We start from the raw sequence: 22,684 nt of genomic DNA, 5'->3' as shown, positions 1-22,684 counted from the left end.
GTTAAAATAGTTACATTTATTACAAGTAGAAATTACAAGAAATAGGGCCTAGTTACACTGCATCATATAAATGATGCAATTGCGAGATATAAAGACGAGATATACAAATTACGAGAAAGTCAAAATTACGAGAAATAAAATTGTAACAGAAATATAGTCAGTGACACAAAGACAATATTGTGCGATACTGTAAAAAAAAAGAAATATAGTCACAATTGCAAGAAAAAAAGCTTGTAATTACGAGCAACTAAGTTAACAATAAGATAAATAAAGTATAAATTGAGAAATATTGTGCTTTCGCAAAAAATATGTCACATTGGGAGATATAAAGCCAAAGTTATAAGTTTTAGAAATTATGAGAAAGTTGAAATTGAGAATTATCACAGTCTGACATATGCAAATATAAAGTCATAATACGAGACAAAATCACAAAAAACAACATCAAAATTATGAGAAACAAAGTTCTAAATATGAGAAACAGTTGAAATTGTGTGATATATAAAGTTGTTTTTTCACTCTGTGGAAGAAGCAGGCTTTCATAAAAACAAGCCAGACCAGCACTTGTTACAAGTACTACAAGCCCTTCTGAAATGGAGAATTACCCATGTTCATATTTAGGGCTGCACGACTATGACAAAAATCATAATTGTCGATTATTCCCTTGAAATTGTAATTGCGATTATTAATAACGATTATTTTGAACATATTTATGCCATTGTTTGAAGCTGCATGCCATATTTTTATAGAATATATATATATAAAAGGCTGAAAACACTCTTCCTGAACTTTTATTGCTTTTCTATAGCACTGAGCCTCAAATGTCAACTATACATTGGTTTGGTTTCTTCTTTAAACAAAAAAAAGTAAAATTGTGCATGGTATAATAATGTTATACTAAAAAATGGTTTACTAAAGCTATATATTTAATTTACAATTAAATAGACAAAATTTCAAATTACAGTAACATTTTACAGTACAATTTATATTATCAGGACTCCAGACTAACATTCGAAAGCAGTGACACCAGCACCTGATTTGGTAGCACTGAACATGTAATAATAATATTACAAGTTTTGTCCCTTAGAAATGCAACAGAAATAGAGCAGGAGCTTGAGTTCAGAGAAGCAGGAGCTTGAGTTGGGATGCAGATGTACATTTATTTTTATGAACAAAAACAGTACCATTGTGAAAACTGTAACAGCCTCATCTTTTATACATTTGTAGGTCAAAACCAAAAGTACAGCACCTCATTACCATGGTAAAAAAGTAGCCTAACTATATGGTTTCCATGGTGTTTGCATTGAAAAACAGTAGCCTAAAGACATTCAGTCAATTACACATCCACATCAACTGACAGAATAATTAACAAAATAATGGAATTATATTCCATTACTCCTTTAACATATTTAGTATATTACTAATATAATAATACTCAATATGAATATCCTACTTTTCTGCCACCATATTGTTACCATTAGTACCATTAGAGAACTCTGCGCTGAACTCGAGTGCTTCTTACTGGATTTCACAGCGTTGTTTAGTGCGTGATCGACAAAATGTATTTTATCGTGGCATCCATAATCGTAATCGCGATTAGAAATTCGATCAATTGTGCAGCCCTATTCATATTCATGTTTAGTGTTACATTAAGGGAATTTCATACAAAGACAAACAGTAACATCTAATGAACAAAAACGCAAATACACTGAGAAGTGCAGTCTTCCCAAAGGCGTTTGTGAGTGGACTGGAGGTTAGATGACATCTCATGACTCACACTACAACAGAGTGCATATACAGGCAGCCAGAGCAAATCCAGTGGCCCCTTGAGCAGGTAAAGAGATAAAATGCTGGCCGGATTTACATGCCACAAGTGATGCAGAGAAAGAGCCACCTCGCTCCACACTGCCACATCAAAGCAGGCCAGGTTATTAACGGGGCATGAAGAGCACTGGAGACCTCACTCGTATCACATCTCACTATTCCGATTCAAAATGGACAACACACACACACACACACACAATATTTTAAATGTCTAATTCTGACATTAATATGAGGCCTTGTTCACTGTCAATGCCCCTCACAATTCATTAAGCAACTTATTGGGCAAAAGATTCAAAATGCATGTTAATTTAATGGGGTTTCTGGTTGGGGGGAAATTATATTTAAAAAAAAGCTTTGATGTTCACAAAACTTGGCAGTCAATCATTTTGCACTGAATTACAGCATTAATGAAGAATGGAGAAACAATGAGGGATGCTATTGTTTCAAACACATGCATGTTAATGTTGTCCATTAGAATGCATGTAATCGTTTCAAAAACCATTAAAGCGGCCCGGCTCGTGTTCGGTACAGGTGATTTCTGCGCCCTTTGTCTTCTAACCTGCTTCTAAGGTTAATCTGATCATGTACATCTTAAACTGCCTGATACAAAGGTAGATCAGTTCAACAAACCCACTCAGTTTATACTGATTTCAAAATAAAACCAAGGCCTTTATCTAAAAAAAAAAGAGCAGCTCCTTACTCCACATGTAAAAAAGCAATCATATAAGACTTATGGGTATAAACTCTACCAAGCAAGCATGCCCATGGCAGAAGCGTTTCAACAAGATACACAACAACAGGTTAAAGCCAAGCCCAGCCACACTGAGTCAATTAACATGCAAACAAACTTTGATGAGGCTGTTAAAACGACTTATAATATGACAACAAGATTACGTTTTACTCCCTGAGTCTGAGAGAGGAAGCATGCTGACATTTATACAGGCAAACAGAAGTGATAGATTGAGGTCAGATGGAAAATTGTGTCTTGGTTTGTCGCATTTTCAGCATGTGTTGATCCATCTGGAGTTGTGGAGGCTGGATAATCAGCACAAGCCACACGAGCATGTGCCGCGGTTGCAGGAGCGGGAAATGTGCAATGTGCACCATGCTTTTGCATAGTCAAATAACAACTCGGTTGAATCAACAATTTTGGTCCACTAAACATCAGTTACCTCACACAAACTGAGAGTAGCTTTTATGTGAAAGAAACAGCCTTAGAGGCCTATATTTTTTTTTATAATACTTTCACTTAATCACTCTGAAAATAACAGCATCCAAATAATGCTTATAATCATCCTAAAACAATTATTCTTTAAAATATAGTTCTAAAAATGATTTATCCTAAGGGATAGTTCACCCAAAAATGAAAATTCTGTCATCATTTGTTTACCCTTATCTCATTTCAAACCTGTATGACTTTCTTTCTTCTGTGGGACATACAATAGGATAATTTTTTCCCTCTATAGAATAGTAGTAAATGGTAACCAAAACTGTTTACACATTCTTCAAAATAACATCATTTGATTTCCACATTAGAAAGTAAGTCATACAGGTTTGGAACCACACCAAGGTCAGTAAATAATGACAGAATTTTCATTTTTGGGTGAACTATTGAATTTAAAGGGATAGTTCACCCAAAAGTGAAAATTTTGTCAAAATATGCCACTAAAAGAGAAAAAATATACACAAATATCTAACACATACTGCATATTAAGCATCTGATACATTATTACACACTATTCTAGGCCTGTACAGTTTTTTGATTTAATGCCTCCACTAAAAACTCATGTGACCTGTATTCAGTGTCTTTGGGACAATATGAAGTGTTTTATTAAATAAAATAAAAAATGTCCTTAATGTGGATGGAAACCCGAAATGAACATTTTTAAAACCAATAAACTACTCACTCACCACTATGGGTGTCCAGTGTTTCAGCTGAGCTCATGGGCAGGTGCAGTGACACTTCCACACATCTATTAGGCCTACAGCCTTAGAAGCAATGTAACAATTTAATCCTTAGGTCAACTCGACTATATTTATGGTTTCCACTCTATTCTTGTGAGGCAGGCAGCCACACATTGATTCCACAAACACAAAGGCGCTTCCAAGTCGATGGAATACTGCAATTGCCTGTTATTTCGTCGACTACAGCTCAAAATGTATCACAAACGAGAACAGCTAGGCTCCCAAGGGAGAAAGGAAAATTAATTAAACGCGACTCTACTTCGTGCTCACACTTGTCATCTTATATCTCGGGCTTTTCACCACCCTCGCTGCACACATAGCGAGAAGCCTGTTCCAATTAACAAAGATGTTGTCAGGTCCTTCATTCTCGCTTGGTTTCTGCGCGTGGTACCCGCGCGCGAAACAACAGGCTGTCGGGAAACCTGCGCGCACCATTGCCTCACAGGCGAAAACCTGTGCTTATCCCTTCACACAGGTTTCACCATGTACAGAGACGTCCGGGAATATTAATTTTACGATTAAATAACCGAGGTAATTTGTCAGAGTGCGAAACTGGCAGCGCCAAATTGTTTTAAAGACTGGTGTTTGCTTAAAGTTGGTCGTGGAAATGTATAGTTGATGATCAAGAAAGAAGATGTCAGTGGAATGAAGTTCACATAAGATATTTTTAATAAATCTTAATCTTATAGGTGATTTGCATATGCACGGCTCGTGATACTAGAAAGGGCTCATGTAAATAATGACCGGTTTACTGTAGTATCTCGCTTACGGCTACGTAGGAAATAACTAAATAAATTGACATGAAATGTAAATTTCAGTTGAAATGATTTGAAGATTGGCTTTTATTAATCCGCTAAGAAAAATAGCCCTTGTAACATCCAATCTATCCGCTTCTAGTCTTTTATCCTAAGTTTTATTCTCAGTAAAACTTAATCAATTTAATATTAAACTGAATTCTTCCAAGACAATTTTTTTTTTTACAAAGGTTTTAACCGTTTTTACGTTCTGGGTTGATAAGAAAATAGAGAAATTCGCGAAATTTGTGAAAAAGTATTCCAGGGAACTGTGTTATTAATATAAAATGTATTAGAAGGCCAAAAAATAATACAAGGAAATAAGCATCATACATATTCACAGAGAAAAATGATTTGATATTGCATACAAGCTGCAATACAGTAAAATACATGATAATTTAACTGATTGATTCGATTGACTATACATCGCTTATGTATATTGCCTCATTTTCAAAAGCATGTCAACTCTGTATGGGAAAATTATCAGCACGTGCCCTCTACTGGTGATAAAATAATAAATACATTTTGTGATAACTGTACGTCCAGCAGATGTTTCAGATATCTCTAAAGTGAGATGTGCATGATCAGAAATATCCGTGATTTTCCATTTTAGTGATATACACGGGAAAATGGCAAGACATAAACGGGAAAATGGTTCCACTAGAAAGCAAATTTTTCTACTAATCTTCTATCAATCCTACTACTAACAGAATTTTGAAGGAAAATGGCAGTACAGTAAACATATTCACAAATTCACAAAAAAGAAAATACTCTTAATATACATTTAATAATTTTTACAATGCAGTAAATCTTTAAAATAAATAAATAAATAAATAAACATAAAAAACGAAAGCTGGTGAGTGAAAAACATGACACAAACAGGCAGCCAAACTGCTGAGGTGGAAGTAACAAGGTCAATGCCATATGAAGCAAGTCACAAACAAGGTCAAACAAATGTCAGATTAGTAGCAGCAGCAGTAGTCAGTCACCTCGCACACAGACCAGAATGATGATTTAAAAGTTTGAGAAAGAAAAAACTGATGGAATGGGGAATATACACAATATGAGCTACTATAGAAACAGGAAAATGTAAAAACACCTTGCTGCCCAGGCAGAATCTTCATTGCTGCACTGGAATCATTGACAAAGCCAATAGCACAACAGTTTGTATGTTATTGTATTGAATAGTATTATTGAAATGCATGGTTTCAACATGCTATGGTGACACTGAAACACTAATATTGACAAGTATTTGAACACACCAGTTGGTATTTTGCCTCTGGCTGGTTTACTAGGCCATAAAAGGCATAATTGAGAAACAGAGAGAGAGACGGAGCATTGGGTTGAGTTTCCAGCCATTGCCGCCAGGCATGCTTTAGGTCAGACGTGGTCCCTGTCTGTCTCTGGTCTGGTCAGAGAATTGATTCCACTCTGAGAGCTGGGCTGCAAACAGATCCCTACATCTCTGCCCGTCTGGTCAGTGACCTCACTCTTTAGAGCTGCCAGCCACTTCATCATGACGTCCAGTACACACCAGACAATCCCAAAATGCCCTTAAAGGATTTCTGCATGACGGCAACTTTTTATCCCGAGCAATATTGATTTCTCTTGTGTGTAACAATGGTGTTGCACTAACACAAGATGAGTGAAAACATGCTCATGTGTCTCAATACATTCTGTACAGTACAAAGCGAGTTTTAGGAACTAAATACATTTGCTGGTATGATGAATTTTCCTTTAAAACCTGTTGATCATACAATATAACATTCACAAGATAATAACATATCACATTTTCAAATGTCACATACAATCATGCTTAAAACCATAAAACAGAGACATATTATATTACAAAGCCACAATGAGATCTACTTCTGTGCCCTGAACACAGTTGTTATTATCTTTTATTTTTTCCAGTGATGAATACTGCAAACTGCCAAATGCCCCTTCAAAACATTATTTCAATTTCAATTAAAGGCAGGGTTGTGCACCATTCAGAACTGAATTTAATTATGTTTTTTTTTTTCTGATTTGAAATGTAAGGAAATATAATTTTAAATAATCATCATTGAAAAGTTGAGAGTAAAAACATTTTAATGTAAATTTTAGGTAAAAAGTGAACTTTGTCAAGACAAACTTTGAATGTTGGCTTGATAAAGCCTTGTTCAAAACAAAAAAAAAAAAATGTTTGAAGATTTACAGGCCTTATGGACTTGATAGATAGATAGATAGATAGATAGATCTTGCACAACGCTTATCAAATGAAGTAACGCACAGTACTTATGCTGTAGAGTGAATTACTAAAACTAAACAGTAGAGGGAGCCAAAACGCCACTTTAAACAACAAATAACAGCACAACATTTACGACATAGGCTTAGAATAGAAGGTGCAAAACATGCATACATGCATATATAAAACAACACATGCCTCCTTTATGAAATCCCTCCCAAAAACTAAAAATCAAAACAAGAAGCAGGAATCTCTCTCCAAAACAATTATGCTTTGCCTAAGACCAACAAAGGCTTGTGCATTGATTCATCCATTTACAGTGTTACATGTGTTTCAGTGTGAATTCAGCTTAAAAACTGGAGCGGGGGGCTTGGATTTCTCGTTCCACACTTGGCATGCTGGGTGTATCCCGACAGACCAGCCTGTGGCGGAAGTGTCCGCTCAGTAGAATGTAGATGAAGGGGTTTATGCTGCTGGCGGCATAGCTAAGGCATACAGACAGGTAGTAGCATGTGTGGTACGCTAATGAGGGGGTATGCTCAGGTTAACCAGCTGCAGGATGTGGTACGGCCCAACACTGACCAGGAAAACTGCTACCAGGACCAGGACCATTTTAGTGAGGCGGACCACACGCTCCCGAGGCAGGCTGGTGTTATACCTGAGAGAAAGTGGGGAATGTATGATTTTGTCAAACAGTATGTAGCCTAAACATTAAATCTAAATTTAGGGTAGTTACACCCAGTGTTCTAATATATCATTCTAAGTAGGCTAATTACAGTTAAAGGTACAGTCCGTCAAAAATAAAAAATAAAAATTCTTATAATTTACTCACCCTCATGTCATTCCAAACCAGTATTACATTTTTCTTCTGTGGAACATAATACAAGACATTTTGATGAATGTTGGTAACTATACAGTTCTGGTTCCCACCTATTGACAAGAAATCCAATGGAAGTCAATGGGAGCTGAAACTGGCTATTATCTATATTTTTCAAAATACATATTTTTTGTGTTCAGCATAAGAAAGAAATTAATGTAGGTTTGAAACCACATGAGGGTGAGTAAACAACCACAGAATTAAAATTTTTAAGCGAACTATATCATTAACGTAAATTACCAACGCGGAGGAAAACATTGTATTGAACCTGAGATATGTTTAATAGATAATACTTATAATTCATGGTTTAGCCCATAAAATCTATATCAGTATGCGCTGTAATCTAAAACTAAAACATTTTTACTGTGTAAGCAGAATAACTTCCAAAAGGGATATCACATCTGACAGCTTCATACAAGAAATTCACTTATTCACTTTGCAGTAGATATTTCTTTTTATGGATGGCAAATTAAATATTAATGAAAGAAACCAATGTAGACCTGGCTAGAACGGTCAAGCCAGTGACTTCACAAGCCATTAAATTGGCAGATTTGCCAGTTTTACATCACATACTTGCTGTAATGAAGGTAGAGTCACCTGTGAGCCTTTTTGTTCTTGCGATACATTCTCCAGGAGTAGCAGAGAATCAGTATATAGCAGATGAGAATGAGAGGCAATGGCAGGAAGAAGGAGGTCACAGTCTGGTAGAGTGTATACCTACAGATATATGAGGACACATGCTGTCAATCATGAGGAAAAGATACTGACATAACCCCCCACCCCCCGCCCGGTATTATTGTGTTGCTTTTAAGTAACTATAAGTCTATGTGCCACTATGCTGAAAGGCAGCTTTCACAGCAGATAACAGAAAATGACTTTTTTTTTTTTTTTTGTGTACTTTGCAGGCTTGTAGGAGATCTCAAAGAAAATGCTGAAGATGGTATGTTAAAAACAGCCATTTGTTTGTGAGCCATTTTCTTTTCCTTTCAATAGAAGATTGTGTAACAACAGAGTAACAGAAGGACAGAATTCAGACAAAGCAAGACTATGTCAATAAAAAATAAACAGTGGGTGAGAGGATCATCAGGCCTGTGCAGCAGGTTATAGTACACAAGTAAAGCAGAACCAATTACCAGAGCACTTCTTTGGGAGAGACCAGGTTAAGGGAACAGCTCTCTAGCCCATCCCTGAAGCGGATCACTTTGGCATGAACCCAGGCAGGCAGAACCATGATAAAAGATGCTGCCCACACAAACAGGTTAATACGGATCGTCCTGGATCTGGTCCTGAGACTCAATAGGCGAAATGGATGAACAAGGGCCAGGTATCTAGAACACAACAATATAAAACAATATGGATTTTACTCCCCATATATGTATTTTCACACAAATATGTGTCATTTTAACATTTAATTAGTTGTCCGACATGTTTGAGAAGCAAAATGTTTGAAGACACAATCTGACATTTACTGTAAAGGACAGACAATCTTGCTGCTTAAAGGTAAATCAGTTGGGAGTGAGCTCTGTGATTTGGCATCAGATAATTAAGATTATCTTCTCAACCCTAACAAATAACCCCCTTTAAAACAGGAGAGGAGGAAACAGAGGCTACTGCAGATGCTCCATTGTGGGAAATGAGGGTTTGCATGGACATGGACAAATTCCTTGGTTTATATATATATATATATATATATATATATATATTTATTTATTTATTTTTTATTTTAATTTTTTTTTTTTCTTCTTTATTTTATTATTTTGCTTTTTGAGTTTCACAGCACTTTGGGTCAAACTCTTGTTCTTAATTACGCTACATAAATGAATAATGAGTTTACATTCTTATCTATAATTGTGGTAAGAGTGGCCTCTAGTGGTGAGATTACAGAGTCGCAGCTCTAAATGAGACACTGGTGCACTTGGTTTGAACTTTGTGCTGCATGAAAACAACATTGCTGCACTGCCAGCCACAATACGAAAACTATATACAATTCCCAGTGGAGAAGCTTCATTAAAACCTAATCATTCATTTCATTGAGAATCATAGGTAATTCATAAAGATTAATTAATTAATTAATTAATTTATTTATTTAAAGGGGTCATATGATGCTTTTTTTAAAGATCATTATTTTGTGTGTTTGGTGTAACAGACTATGTTGACATGCTTTAATATAAAAAAAAAAAAACACTTTATTTTTCAAATACTGTACATTATTGTAGGTCCTCTATGCCCCGCCTCTCTCAAACGCTTCGATTTCTACAAAGTCCCCGAGGACCGTCTCGCTGAAGCCTGCGGTGGACATCCAACCCCGCCCACATCCAAGCGTGAGGTCACAAGCCACGCCCGTGTTTAATGGCCGTGTGCCATTACAAATATCTTGTGTGTGGGGAGAGGTGTGAGAGGGATGAAGTGTGTATATGCGTAGGTAAGGGTGTTATGTATTATTAAAAAAAAAGGGTCATTATTTTATGTCTTAAAAGTCAGTGTTCTATATATTTATTAGTGCACTGATTCTTACAACATAAAATGAATGCTGACTGAATGTGCAATTTTTGTAAATTAACACTCATCTCACCGACTCATACACACACACTTCATCCCTCTCACACATATGTACTTACACACACACACACACACACACACACACAAACAAACAAACAAACAAAAAACACTCACTCACATACATATATTTTAATGATATACACTGATCACAGTCCCTTGCACAGTAACTTGGTTGAGCAACCACATAATTTCACTATGAATTGCTGAATAACTCTGTGTTTGGGACAAATTATCTTTGTATCATTCTATATTAATGGAAAGATCACATAATGATTGTCAATGTTTGTTTGTCATGTTTTACAGCATTCTACGCATTTTTGGTCCTAGCCTGATGCAGAGCAGTTCTGACGGTATGAGGGGTCCCTGCTGCAGTTTTAACAGTGAAGAAAATTACTCATTACAGTTCACTTGGAGGACCACATAAGCCATGCAGTGGAATGTGGAGGTATGGTGGGAGTATTTATCTAGGTAATGTATTGATTGATTTTTGTGGTTTAAAATCATAAATATTCTTGTATGTAGAATGACGAGGTAAATGTTGAGGTAAATACTATTTAGTGGACACATATGCCTCCCAACACACACATATTCTCTATTTTTAACAGGACCGCCAAGAGGACATAAAGTGGAAGTTTGTAAGAGACATTGGCCCAGTGTTGTGCTAGATACAGAGTCACCGTGAGTTATTCTGTGGGCAGGTGAAAGGGCCTGTCTTTCTCCAGATGGACAGTAAAAATCAACAGAATGCCATCAAACACTACCTGGGGGAGAATCAGATGAAGCAAGAGATGTCTTTTTATTCATCTCTCAGGACTTGAAGTGGGACATTCACATAGACTCCATTGTTAAAAAGGCCCAGCAGAGGTTGTACTTCCTTCACCAGCTGAGGAAGTTCAACCTGCCACAGGAGCTGCTGAAACAGTTCTACTCCGCCATCACTGAATCCGTCCTCTGCACTTCAATAACTGTCTGGTATCAGCTCAGCTACCAAATCTGACCTCAGAAGACTACAGAGGGTAGTCCGGACTGCTGAGCGAATCATTGGTACAACCCTCCCTACTCTCCAAGAACCGTACTTATCCAGAGTGAGCAAAAGGGCTGGCAAAATCACTCTGGACCCCTCACATCCAGCACACTCCCTCTTTGAACTGCTGCCGACTGGTCGACACTACAGAGCTCTGAGCACCAGAACGACCAGCACAGGAACAGCTTCTTCCCTCAGGCCATCTACCTCACAAACAGTTAAATGTTCTCCCCACTGTGCAATAAAACATGTGCAATACCCAACTATCCATACTTATATTTATTATACATATGTTTTTGATATAATATATCATACATCTATCCACATTCCCTTGCATAATTTGTATATAGTACATCTGTACAATACAATATTCTGATTGTTTGAGTATCTGGAGGAGCTGGACACATTCATATCAAATTGTCTTGCTGAACAAGGCTTGAAAGTCCATGCCATGTTTCTGTGAATAATCTAACAAGGCAAGGAATCTCTCTATGTAGCTTATGTATGTATGTATGTGTACTGCATTTCAGTAACTGTTTATCTGATCATTCAGCTGTTCATTTCTGATAGTTGGAACATATCTCTTATATAACATATATTTTTTGTAAAATTTTAAATGTAATTATTTTTGTAAAATAATAAATATAAAAATACCTAATGAAGCAAGGGATGTCTGCTTATTCAGCTTTAAATATGTGGAGGACCTGGACACACTTCATATTAAGTTTTGTTGATGAACAAGGCCTGAATGTCAATGCCATGTTACTTGTATAATCTATCAAAGCAAGCAATGTCTATTTAGCATATGTACAGTGGGGCAAAAAAGTATTTAGTCAGCTACCAATTGTGCAAGTACTCCCACTTAAAAAGATGAGAGAGGCCTGTAATTTTCATCATAGGTATACCTCAACTATGAGAAACAAAATGAGAAAAAAAAAAAAAATCCAGAAAATCACATTGTAGGATTTTTAAAGAATTTATTTGCAAATTATGGTGGAAAATAAGTATTTGGTCAATAACAAAATTTCATCTCAATACTTTGTTATATACCCTTTGTTGGCAATGACAGAGGTCAAACGTTTTCTGTAAGTCTTCACACACTGTTGCTGGTATTTTGGCCCATTCCTCCATGCAGATCTCCTCTAGAGCAGTAATGTTTTGGGGCTGTCGCTGGGCAACACAGACTTTCAACTCCCTCCAAAGATTTTCGATGGGGTTGAGATCTGGAGACTGGCTAGGCCACTCCAGGACCTTGAAATGCTTCTTACGAAGCCACTCCTTCGTTGCCAGGCGGTGTGTTTGGGATCATTGTCATGCTGAAAGACCCAGCCACGTTTCATCTTCAATGCCCTTGCTGATGGAAGGAGGTTTTCACTCAAAATCTCACGATACATGGCCCCATTCATTCTTTCGTTTACACGGATCAGTCGTCCTGGTCCCTTTGCAGAAAAACAGCCCCAAAGCATGATATTTCCGCCCCCATGCTTCACAGTAGGTATGGTGTTCTTTGGATGCAACTCAGCATTCTTTCTCCTCCAAACACGACAAGTTGAGTTTTTACCAAAAAGTTATATTTTGGTTTCATCTGACCATATGATCATCCAAATGCTCTCTAGCAAACTTCAGACGGGCCCGGACATGTACTGGCTTAAGCAGGGGGACACGTCTGGCACTGCAGGATTTGAGTCCCTGGCGGCGCAGTGTGTTACTGATGGCAGCCTTTGTTACTTTGGTCCCAGCTCTCTGCAGGTCATTCACTAGGTCCCCCCGTGTGGTTCTGGGATTTTTGCTCACAGTTCTTGTGATCATTTTGACCTCACGGGGTGAGATCTTGCGTGGAGCCCCAGATCGAGGGAGATTATCAGTGGTCTTGTATGTCTTCCATTTTCTAATAATTGCTCCCACAGTTGATTTCTTCACACCAAGCTGCTTACCTATTGCAGATTCAGTCTTCCCAGCCTGGTGCAGGTCTACAATTTTGTTTCTGGTGTCCTTTGACAGCTCTTTGGTCTTGGCCATGGTGGAGTTTGGAGTTGGACTGTTTGAGGTTGTGGACAGGTGTCTTTTATACTGATAACGAGTTCAAACAGATGCCATTAATACAGGTAACGAATACAGGGGGACAGAGGAGCCTTTTAAAGAAGAAGTTACAGGCCTGTGAGAGCCAGAAATCTTGCTTGTTTGTAGGTGACCAAATACTTATTTTACTGAGGAATTTACCAATTAATTCTTTAAAAATCCTACAATGTGATTTTCTGGATTTTTTTTCTCATTTTGTCTCTCATAGTTGAGGTATACCTATGATGAGAATTACAGGCCTCTCTCATCTTTTTAAGTGGGAGAACTTGCACAATTGGTGGCTGACTAAATACTTTTTTGCCCCACTGTATGTGTAGCCTACTGCATATGGAGAACTGTCAATCCTATCATTGAAATGTTAACAATTTATGATAAGTGGAACACATCTTTAGAAAATTAAATGACAATTATAAATTATAAAAATGTGTTCTGACTTTTATATTAACAAAATCTAATTGTCCCCTTTAAATTTGATAAATCTAAAAGGTAGTTTAAAATCAATCATAATAAATGAGAATTTATCTCATTACATAAATGAATAAGGTAAGATGTAGAGGTTTTTTTTATTACCATTAGCCTAATTTAATCAACCAATGCAAGTGTTTTACAGGCTGTTGTGATGACAAAATCAGCTCCGTACATTAGACATATTAAATATATTAGATTATATTAGAAGTTGTGCCATTTTAGCCTAGACATCCTTTAAAGAAATAAGAAATCATCTCGGTTAACTTCAGTTACATATGTGACCACGGTTCCTTAAATAGGGAACGAGATGGTGCGGTGACGTTACCGTATGGGAACACCCTTTGGTGTGACGAATGTCTGAAGCCCTGTACCATCCCGCCAATCCTATTGGCCAAATAGCGTTTGGCACTGCCTTACGCAGGCGTAAGCATAGTATATCTGTGTGCTGCGTGCTATTTTGCTCAGATTTCATGGACTAAGGAAACGCTATTAAAGGCACGGAACGGCCTGAACCGCAGCATCTCTTTCCCTATTCAGGGAACCGTGGTTACATACTGTATGTAACCGAGATGTTCCCTCTCATAGATCACTCATTGAAGTGACCTATGAGAGGGAACGTGTATTAATAAAACGAAAGGCAACGTTATTTTATTTAGATCCCCGAAACGGCTGTAAATTGCTTCGACATAACGTTACTTCCGGGTTTCCCTGGTATGGGGATGGGGAATCACAAGAGGTGACGTATATGATAAAGGCGTGGTTTTTGACGTAATGCTTTGACTTGGGCGTGGCTTATGATGTCACACTTGGATGTAGGCCGGGTTGGATGTCCACCGCAGGATGCAGCAAGCCCTACTTGAAGTCCCTCCTTCCGACAAGCGCAGTCTGCTCTGATTGGCCAACTGGCACAGTGCATTGTGATTGGCCGAACACTCATCGGAAATGTAACGCCCCTTTCCATAATCGCGAGTTTCAGCTTTCAAAATAAAAGTGAAGACAGTTAATAATGTCCTTAGTTCAAGCCCGAGAGGGGAACAGAGTCGCGTGATAGACACAGTGATGTATTTGCACACAAGCTGCGATTAAGACAGCTGACTCCACTGTGATGTGACCCTGACTCTCTCTCTCTCACACACACACACACGAAGCGCAAAACTCCACTTACACAGTCGCTGATTCAGAAGCACCAGATTGTCATAGCAAAGTCAAAATTACCTCCTCTCCTAGGTTCACGAAACGGTCGTCCATTAAATGCGTTGCTGTTCTGTTGTAAGTAATCTTAATGAATCCTAAATGCATCTACTTTCGGAAGGCCAAATAAAGCGCTTTTGCTTTCGCATACAAACACAGTGTCTCCCTAACACAGCTGCATCAACACTATACTGCAGTTACTGAAATCAAGCCTTCTTTCTTTGCGTGAACATTTGGGCGGCATTAAGCAAATATTTCCACATCGTGATGTAGACATGTGGGGGCGTGTTTGAATGAGCCGTTTTAGGGGGGCGTGGCAGAGTCTTAACTTTGATAAAGAATATCTCTTTGGTTTTGAGACTTTAGTCTTTGCAACTTCAGGGATCTTATCTATAGACAATCAGCTTGTAACACTCCAAAGAGAAAGAAAAACTTGAAATCGCATCATATGACCCCTTTAATCTGATTAAATGCATACATACACCTTGAAGTCTTCAATACAAAATAATGTTCAATACAATGGGCAGGTCTTTAAAAGCTCTTTTAATATTTCACTACTACCTTTGCCTATAATTTTGATGAAATAGTGAAGCATCAAGTACCAGTGAAATACAGTATTTACTACTATTTTCTATTGCAATACATGTCCCACTCTCAAATTTGGGAAAATATATTCTGTATGTATTTATTTATATATTTTAATAAACATTAAGCTATGTTCCAATAACATCAAAATAGGTCATTTTGGGGAGAGAAAAGCTTAATTATTAATTTATTCAATTATATTTATTTATTCAGTTATACATATTTAGTGTATTTTAAACAATCACATTTTCATTTCGCTTTCCTTCCTGATGTAATAATAAATGTATCAGAGGGTTAAGGACAAAATGTACACAAATTATCCAAATTTATGATTAAAGCGACATATAACGCACTATAAAAGAAAAAACAAAACAAAATATGAAATCAGACTTCTGTCTCACAGAGATAAATCACTTTATAACGACTTCTCCTTGAGACAGTTTGCCTCAGATTCATCTGTCTCTTTTTCTTCTTCTGAGAATTCATAGTATGAGCTGTTATTTTCAAAACAGATTAAATTTAAATTTAACGTCAATGATTCAGAGCCTTTTCACTGAATATTTTTAATATCATGCATCAGGACATTCAGACACTGAATCAAATGAGTCACAACCATTTCTCATCACATGAGGTTTACACAAATAAACATTTGTTTTGAGTGCATCAGTGTAATAGAGACTATTAAAGCATTTCGATTAGGATAGACATTTTGATTTGATTTAAAATGATCCGCTTTTGCCAAATAAAAATGATTTTTGAAATGAAAAATGAATCACTTGTAAAATGATTATTGTTATATTTGCTGAAAAAAACACTTAATGTTTATCTTAATAAAAATCTGGAAATCTAATGATTTTTTCTGAGCAAAATTTTAACCACACAGCATCAATATTTCTCTGATTACACACCTGTCCAGACTCATAGCGGTCATGACTGCAGCGCACGCCACCTGGTTGCAGTTATCAAGAGAGGTGATGATGGTGCAGAGGGTGCTACCGAACACCCAATGCCCTCCACGCGCCCACTGGTGAATCAGGAATGGCATGACTGTCACGTGGACCAGGTCGGCCACAGCCAAATTCCCCACATACACATCTGGCACTGTCTTTTTGGCGGACCTGCAAGAAAGACAAGATAGAACTTGTTGTGATCTGTGATCCCTTGATGAGATACTGCTAAAGAAACAACAATTGTGTGAATATAATAATGGCAAGTTGCAAGCAGCAATAAACAGGGTTACGTAACCTCCAGTGAGTGGCAGCGCAGTGAGTGGGTCATGGCTAATTCCTGAATGAATCCATCCACTGGAGCTGTGAAAATCCTCAGAGGAATTCCTCCACAGCTAATTACAGAGGCTACTCATATCGGCCATTTCCAGTGTTACGGTCCACAGCTCACATCTCTGTTCACATCAGCCTTGTTACTGGTTTGGTGTGGCCCTTATGTGTCATATTTCAGAATATGGTATTATGTATGTATGTATGTATGAATGTAGACTATGTCTGTATATGTGTATATATATATCTATGTATTTATGAATGTATACCTGTATGCAGACTATGTATGTATGTCCAAGCAAAACTAATTGATACTGTATCAGTTTTAATTCTACATTTTAATTTTGATGCTCAGTGACTATGTTGTGATTATGTTCATAATGGAAAGCAAATGAACAAATGTCCTGTATATATGTATGTGTGTATATATATATATATATATATGAAGAGTTCAATTGCAAAAACAGATAACTCAGTTTTTAACAATTCTCAGAAATCATGTTTTTTCATTGTGCATTCCAATTAATCTCAATCAAAATGCAGTTGGGTTATTTTGACAAGGTTAAAAAATAACTAAAAAAACTAACACAATAAAAACATGATAACATAATAAAAAACATGTTTTTTGAAAATTAATTGAAAGTTATCTGTTTTTGCAAATAAACTCTTCATATATATATGTATGTATATTCCTTGTAATTTAAATAATTAAAATCTAGCAAAAAAAAAAACATTTATTTAATGATTTGGCTAGTTAAACAAATGATTAAGATAAAAAAATATAGATTTTTTTTATTTAATCATCCAATTAAATGATCTATTCTTGCCATATAAGATTAATCTTCGCATGAAAAAATGAATCAGATGTTAAATGTACACTTAATTCTTATTTTAATACAGCTATCCAATTATTAAAGCTACCAAATCCAATTACAACCTATCAATCCTGATTTCAAAAAAACATTCTTAAATCTTCATTAACATGGTTTATCATTTGCTATGATTACATTTTTCTTTGGAATTCGAGATATTTCTTTCTAACTACCTTTACACAGGTAGCCTATTCGTCTATGTAGAAAGAGAAAATCTTCAACCACATATATCCCACCATTCCAGGTAGAGATATTGTGAAATTTGAGGGAAGTGGATATTTTTCATAAGCAATAACAAATTTAACACGCCACTAAGTAAATGTGTTGTTTTATTTTTATACAGACAAATGCAAAGTAAATTAATTAAAACGATTTACGTTTTTCCCCATCAACCTGTAAACTCACCTTAAAATAGTCACCAAAACAAGAATATTTCCAACAAGCCCGGTGGAGCACAAAAATCCAATAAATGCAGGGAGAATTTTGGTTTCCGTGACGTGAACAATATTATAATACCTATCTGCTGGATTTCCCGCTACTGTCTCATTAGCGCACGTGCTGTTGTCTAATTTGAGCGTAAAGTTCCAAACAACAGGTTCCAACTCCACCATGGCGTTCATCATTTGAGTTTCATTCTAATCGACGAGAATTGGCTAAAATGCGGTAACAGCACACGTACTTGTCTGTCCATGGAACGTCCTCGTGGGTTTCAGCATCCTCCTCATACCACATAGTGCGCACTGGCGTCTCCACTCTCACCAGCGCGCGCACGTACGCAGCTCCTTGTTACCAGTCCGTGACTCACTTCAACTCGATATCATTGATTGGTATTATTGGCAAGGATTTTACGAGATTTTATCGCACATTCGGCCCTTCCTTCTTCAATAGCCAATCAAACTGTACTAAAGCAATTGCGCCACTTTTAACTTTGATTAGTTGCACTGAAGCGGAAAGAGTGTGATACATTTACTGTCATAATTTAGGTATGGATAAAAAAACAAAACAACTGAAATCAAAAGACACCAAATATACAGTAACTGCTATATCGGCTATATATACATATTTTGATATTTTGAAAACCAGTGATATTTTCAGCAGCCATTCAGTCTTCTGTCACATGACCCTTCAGAAATCATTCTAAAATGCTGATTTGCTGCTCAAGAAACATTTCTTATTATTATCCATGTTGAAAACAGTTGTGCCACATATTTTTGTGTACACTACTGTTCAGTTTTTATTTATTTATTCTTTTTTGGAAGACTTTAGTACTTTTATTCTGCAAGGATGCATTTAATTCATCAAAAGTGACAGTAAAGACTTTTAGAATGTTCCAAAAGATTTTTGAAATTTCAAACTTTTTTGAGCTTTGTATTCATCAAAGAATCCTGAGAAAAAATGCATATGTATATATATATATATATATATATATATGTGTGTGTGTGTGTGTGTGTGTGTGTGTGCTGTATATGTATATATGTATGATGTATGTATGTATGTGTGTGTGTGTGTGTGTGTATATATATATATATATATATATATATATATATACACACACACACATATATATATATGTATGTGTGTGTGTGTGTGTGTGTGTATGGCTCATGTGATTTGAAAGTCTTTTAGTTTTCATTTTATTCAAATTTAAAAACGTCCCAACATTTCAGGAATTTGGGTTGTATATATATATCTTCAGGCCCTCAAACGACACTGCATCACTTATCTGAATGATTCTGTCATTGACATTACTAAATGGGCCCAGGAATACTTCCAGAAACCACTGTCGATAAACACAATCTGCCGTGCCGTCTGCAGATGCCAACTAAAGCTCTATCATGCAAAAAGGAAGCCATATGTGAACTCAAGGATATTATAGTTTTGAATTTTTAAATGAGTTTTTATTTTAATATTGTTTACAAATTTCCTATAATTTCAGTTTAGTTTTAGTTAGTTTCATTAATGGTTTTGTTAGTTTTAGTTTAGTTTTTATTTTGTGAACACATTTCTATTTAGTTTTTATATATTTTAGTTTCAGTTTTAGTTTTAGTAATTATTATAGTTTAACAGAGTTAATGGAACACTTCCAGTGTAGACCAAATCAAGACATTTAAGTTTAGCAAAGTTGAATGTTTGCAGTTTACAGTTAACTCTTGTGCAAACCTCTTAATAATGAAAATAAAATAATTATTTACAATTCAACAAAAAACAAAAATATGCAACTTATATGAATACAATTTATTAATTAATATTCATGTTCATATTCATTCATATTAAAGATGTAATCTTGTTTAATATGCCAATAGTTTACAAACAACAAGCTAATCAAGGTTTTCAGAGTTACTAGACAGCATCAGGCAGTTGAGTTTTTATCAGGGTTGGAGCTCAATTCTGCAGGAGAATGGCCCTCCAGTGCTGGATTTGAGGAAACATGTCCTGTGTCCCAATGTGCATACTATCCACCCTATCTGCCCTAAATAGTATAAAAAATGACTAATATCACATAGAATTTAGCATGGACAGTGTGCACAATGGGACGCAGGCATATTCTTTGCAATCGTCATTGAAACTCTGAAAACTTTATTTTTGTCCATCTGTGTTTTCAATGCATTAATTTGTTGGATTTTTTTGCACATATACGAGCCACCGGTGCACAACACTGTATGTCCCGTCTCCTTCTATGAACGTACACAATAAGATGCTTATTTAATAATGCTTTGGAACCTCATACTACTCAAAAATAAATGCGATATGGTGATTTAAATGATGTTTGCACTTTACTTTGACGAGCCGCGCACGCGCTTCAAATGAGCTAGGCAATCAATCCCAGTTCTAAAGCCTATTTTACACAAAAACACAGCGCGGCTATCGCTTTCTCTCATTTTGGATGCGTTTTATACAGTCAAGGCGGTGCTCGTGTCATGGACTCGAGGCGGACGTTACCATAGTATTCGCAAAGCGTGACAAAATGACTATTCACTAAAGTCAGCTCATCCAAAACTTTTAATTCTGTGTCTGTTAACTTACTCTCATGTTGTTCTCGCACGTCAAGCACGCTTTTAAACGTTCGTGCGCTATAGGTGTGTAGGTGCGCGTCTTGTTTTTAAATGCAAAAACGCATTCTCTGTGAATAGCAGCTGAGGACGCAGCTCACGTGCATGAAGCGCCATCTATTTCCCTGAACAACCACAGGTCTATGGAGTCAATTTAATGCCGCATATATATGCAAAAGAAAATAAGTTTTGCAAAGAAAAATAAAGAATTGCAAAAGAAAATGAAGTATTGCAAAAAGAAAATAAGTTTTGCAAATAAAAATAAAGAATTGCAAAATAGATAAATAAAACAGAGCAAAAGCAATGATTTTGCAATACATATTTTCCATGGCCATATCTACTAATTTATTTGCAATGCAGCTTTTATTTTGCGTTTCAGTCAAGTTTGAGCTTGCGATACCGTTTTCCCTTTGCGCTTGACGTTTCTGCGCGTCTCACTTTGTGGCGCTGTTTTGACGTGGGGGTGGAGTCAGGGGACGGGGGCGTGTCCAACAGGCCTGGGCATGCCTCCCTGGAAGTGACGTCATCGGCCCGAGACGCAGATCACAGCTGATCCAGGCACCGTCATTGAGCAGAGGCATGCGGGCGGATCGTTTAATTTTATTCACTAGCTTTAAAACATGCATGCTTTCGTTTTATTAACAAATATATATGTGTATTAGCAGCGTTTGCTCAAGTTAAAGAAGTTGTTAATATGAACATCTGCTGTTTATTTCTCTCAATGTGTGCACACTTTTATAGCATTAAAATGTGTATTGTTTCATCTGGTTAACTAAATGTGTATTAATAGTGCTTGTTTAAAATCTCTTAATCTGTGCACAGCGCTCTTTGTTTACATTAGTTCAGAGTTACTGCTAGTTTTAATGTAAAAGAATGCAATTAACTTCACAAACAATACATCATTAAAAAGGTCTAAGACTCGAGCTTCATATCCATCTCGACTTCGTTTTTCATTTACATAACTCCTGGCATAAATTAAGAAATAACGTTACTGAGGTGATGTTAAGCAGCTGTGATAACGTTAAATCTGAAGTCTAGTACAACTGTGTTTAGAGCGCTGTGTGCCTTCAACAGAAGCTGGCAGAGGAATTGTCAAGAAAAGAAGATACCATTACGACTTTTTTTATTATTCTTTAAAAGAGATTATACGACTAGGTGAAGATCTGACATCGCGGAATTCTTAAAGGATAACGCAACTTTTCTGCCAAACGAGGTAGGTTTAGACATTTTATTGTCTTGTTTGTCACACACACACACGCACGCACGAGAAGTTTGTTCGGTAACGTTACTGGCACGCTGTCGGTGAACGCACACGCTTCAGACAGCGCGTCAGGAGCGCATCGAGTTCTCTCGCACTTACACGGACAAAAGCACACAAAATCATGTCAAAATGACAATTTTTGGCTAGTGACCGTTGTAAATAAGTTAAAATGTCTTGACTGATGTAAAGTTGGGATGTGCGTCGACGTGAGTCATGTTTTAAAGGGACAGCAGTTCATGACATTCATTGTATCTTTTGTTTTCTTTTCTAATGACAGGTCGTAATTGCTGCTGTATTGTGCATCCCAAGTACCCCCTGCATTCTTATCAAGGGTTTGTATTCTGTTTTATTTATTAACACTACAGTTTTTATTTATGGAAGCATATGGGGAGCAAAATTCAGTTTGAAATGCAAAATGGTAATACAGAAATGCATTGCCATTTTACATATTGCATTTATATTGACATTTTCCCATACATATGTGCAATATTTAGTGAAAAATGAAAATTCAATTATATAATTTACGTTTGCCATTACCTAGTTTTAATATGCAAAATAAAATCATATTTTAACGCTTTATAAGTTGCAAAATGAAAATGTATTACACAAATTGATTAGATATGTTCAAGCCAAG

The 22,684-nt window shown here is 36.5% G+C and overlaps 1 protein-coding gene and 1 long non-coding RNA gene across 3 annotated transcripts in view; both read right to left on the bottom strand.

Annotated features, from left to right (window-relative positions):
- Positions 1-4,212, bottom strand: part of LOC131522107 (uncharacterized) — a 44,911-nt gene extending 40,699 nt beyond the window's left edge. For both annotated transcript variants that reach the window (XR_009266444.1, XR_009266445.1), the window contains exon 1: positions 3,733-4,212. This is a non-coding gene — a long non-coding RNA (uncharacterized LOC131522107). The remainder of the gene's footprint in view (positions 1-3,732) is intronic.
- Positions 4,213-5,412: 1,200 nt separating this feature from the next.
- mchr2a (melanin concentrating hormone receptor 2a) lies at positions 5,413-18,459 on the bottom strand. The gene is given in 6 exon segments (XM_058747343.1): positions 5,413-7,341; positions 7,344-7,465; positions 8,282-8,401; positions 8,818-9,012; positions 16,499-16,708; positions 18,145-18,459. Coding segments are annotated over 6 exon segments (1,050 nt in total). The 5' UTR covers positions 18,363-18,459; the 3' UTR covers positions 5,413-7,156.
- Between the last annotated feature and the right edge of the window lie 4,225 nt (positions 18,460-22,684).

Source organism: Onychostoma macrolepis, chromosome 16 (genome assembly GCF_012432095.1).
Source record: "Onychostoma macrolepis isolate SWU-2019 chromosome 16, ASM1243209v1, whole genome shotgun sequence".
Taxonomy (NCBI): Eukaryota; Metazoa; Chordata; class Actinopteri; order Cypriniformes; family Cyprinidae; genus Onychostoma; species Onychostoma macrolepis.
The sequence above is the reverse complement of the archived record's forward strand: the minus strand, read 5'-3'. Positions and strand labels throughout refer to the sequence as shown.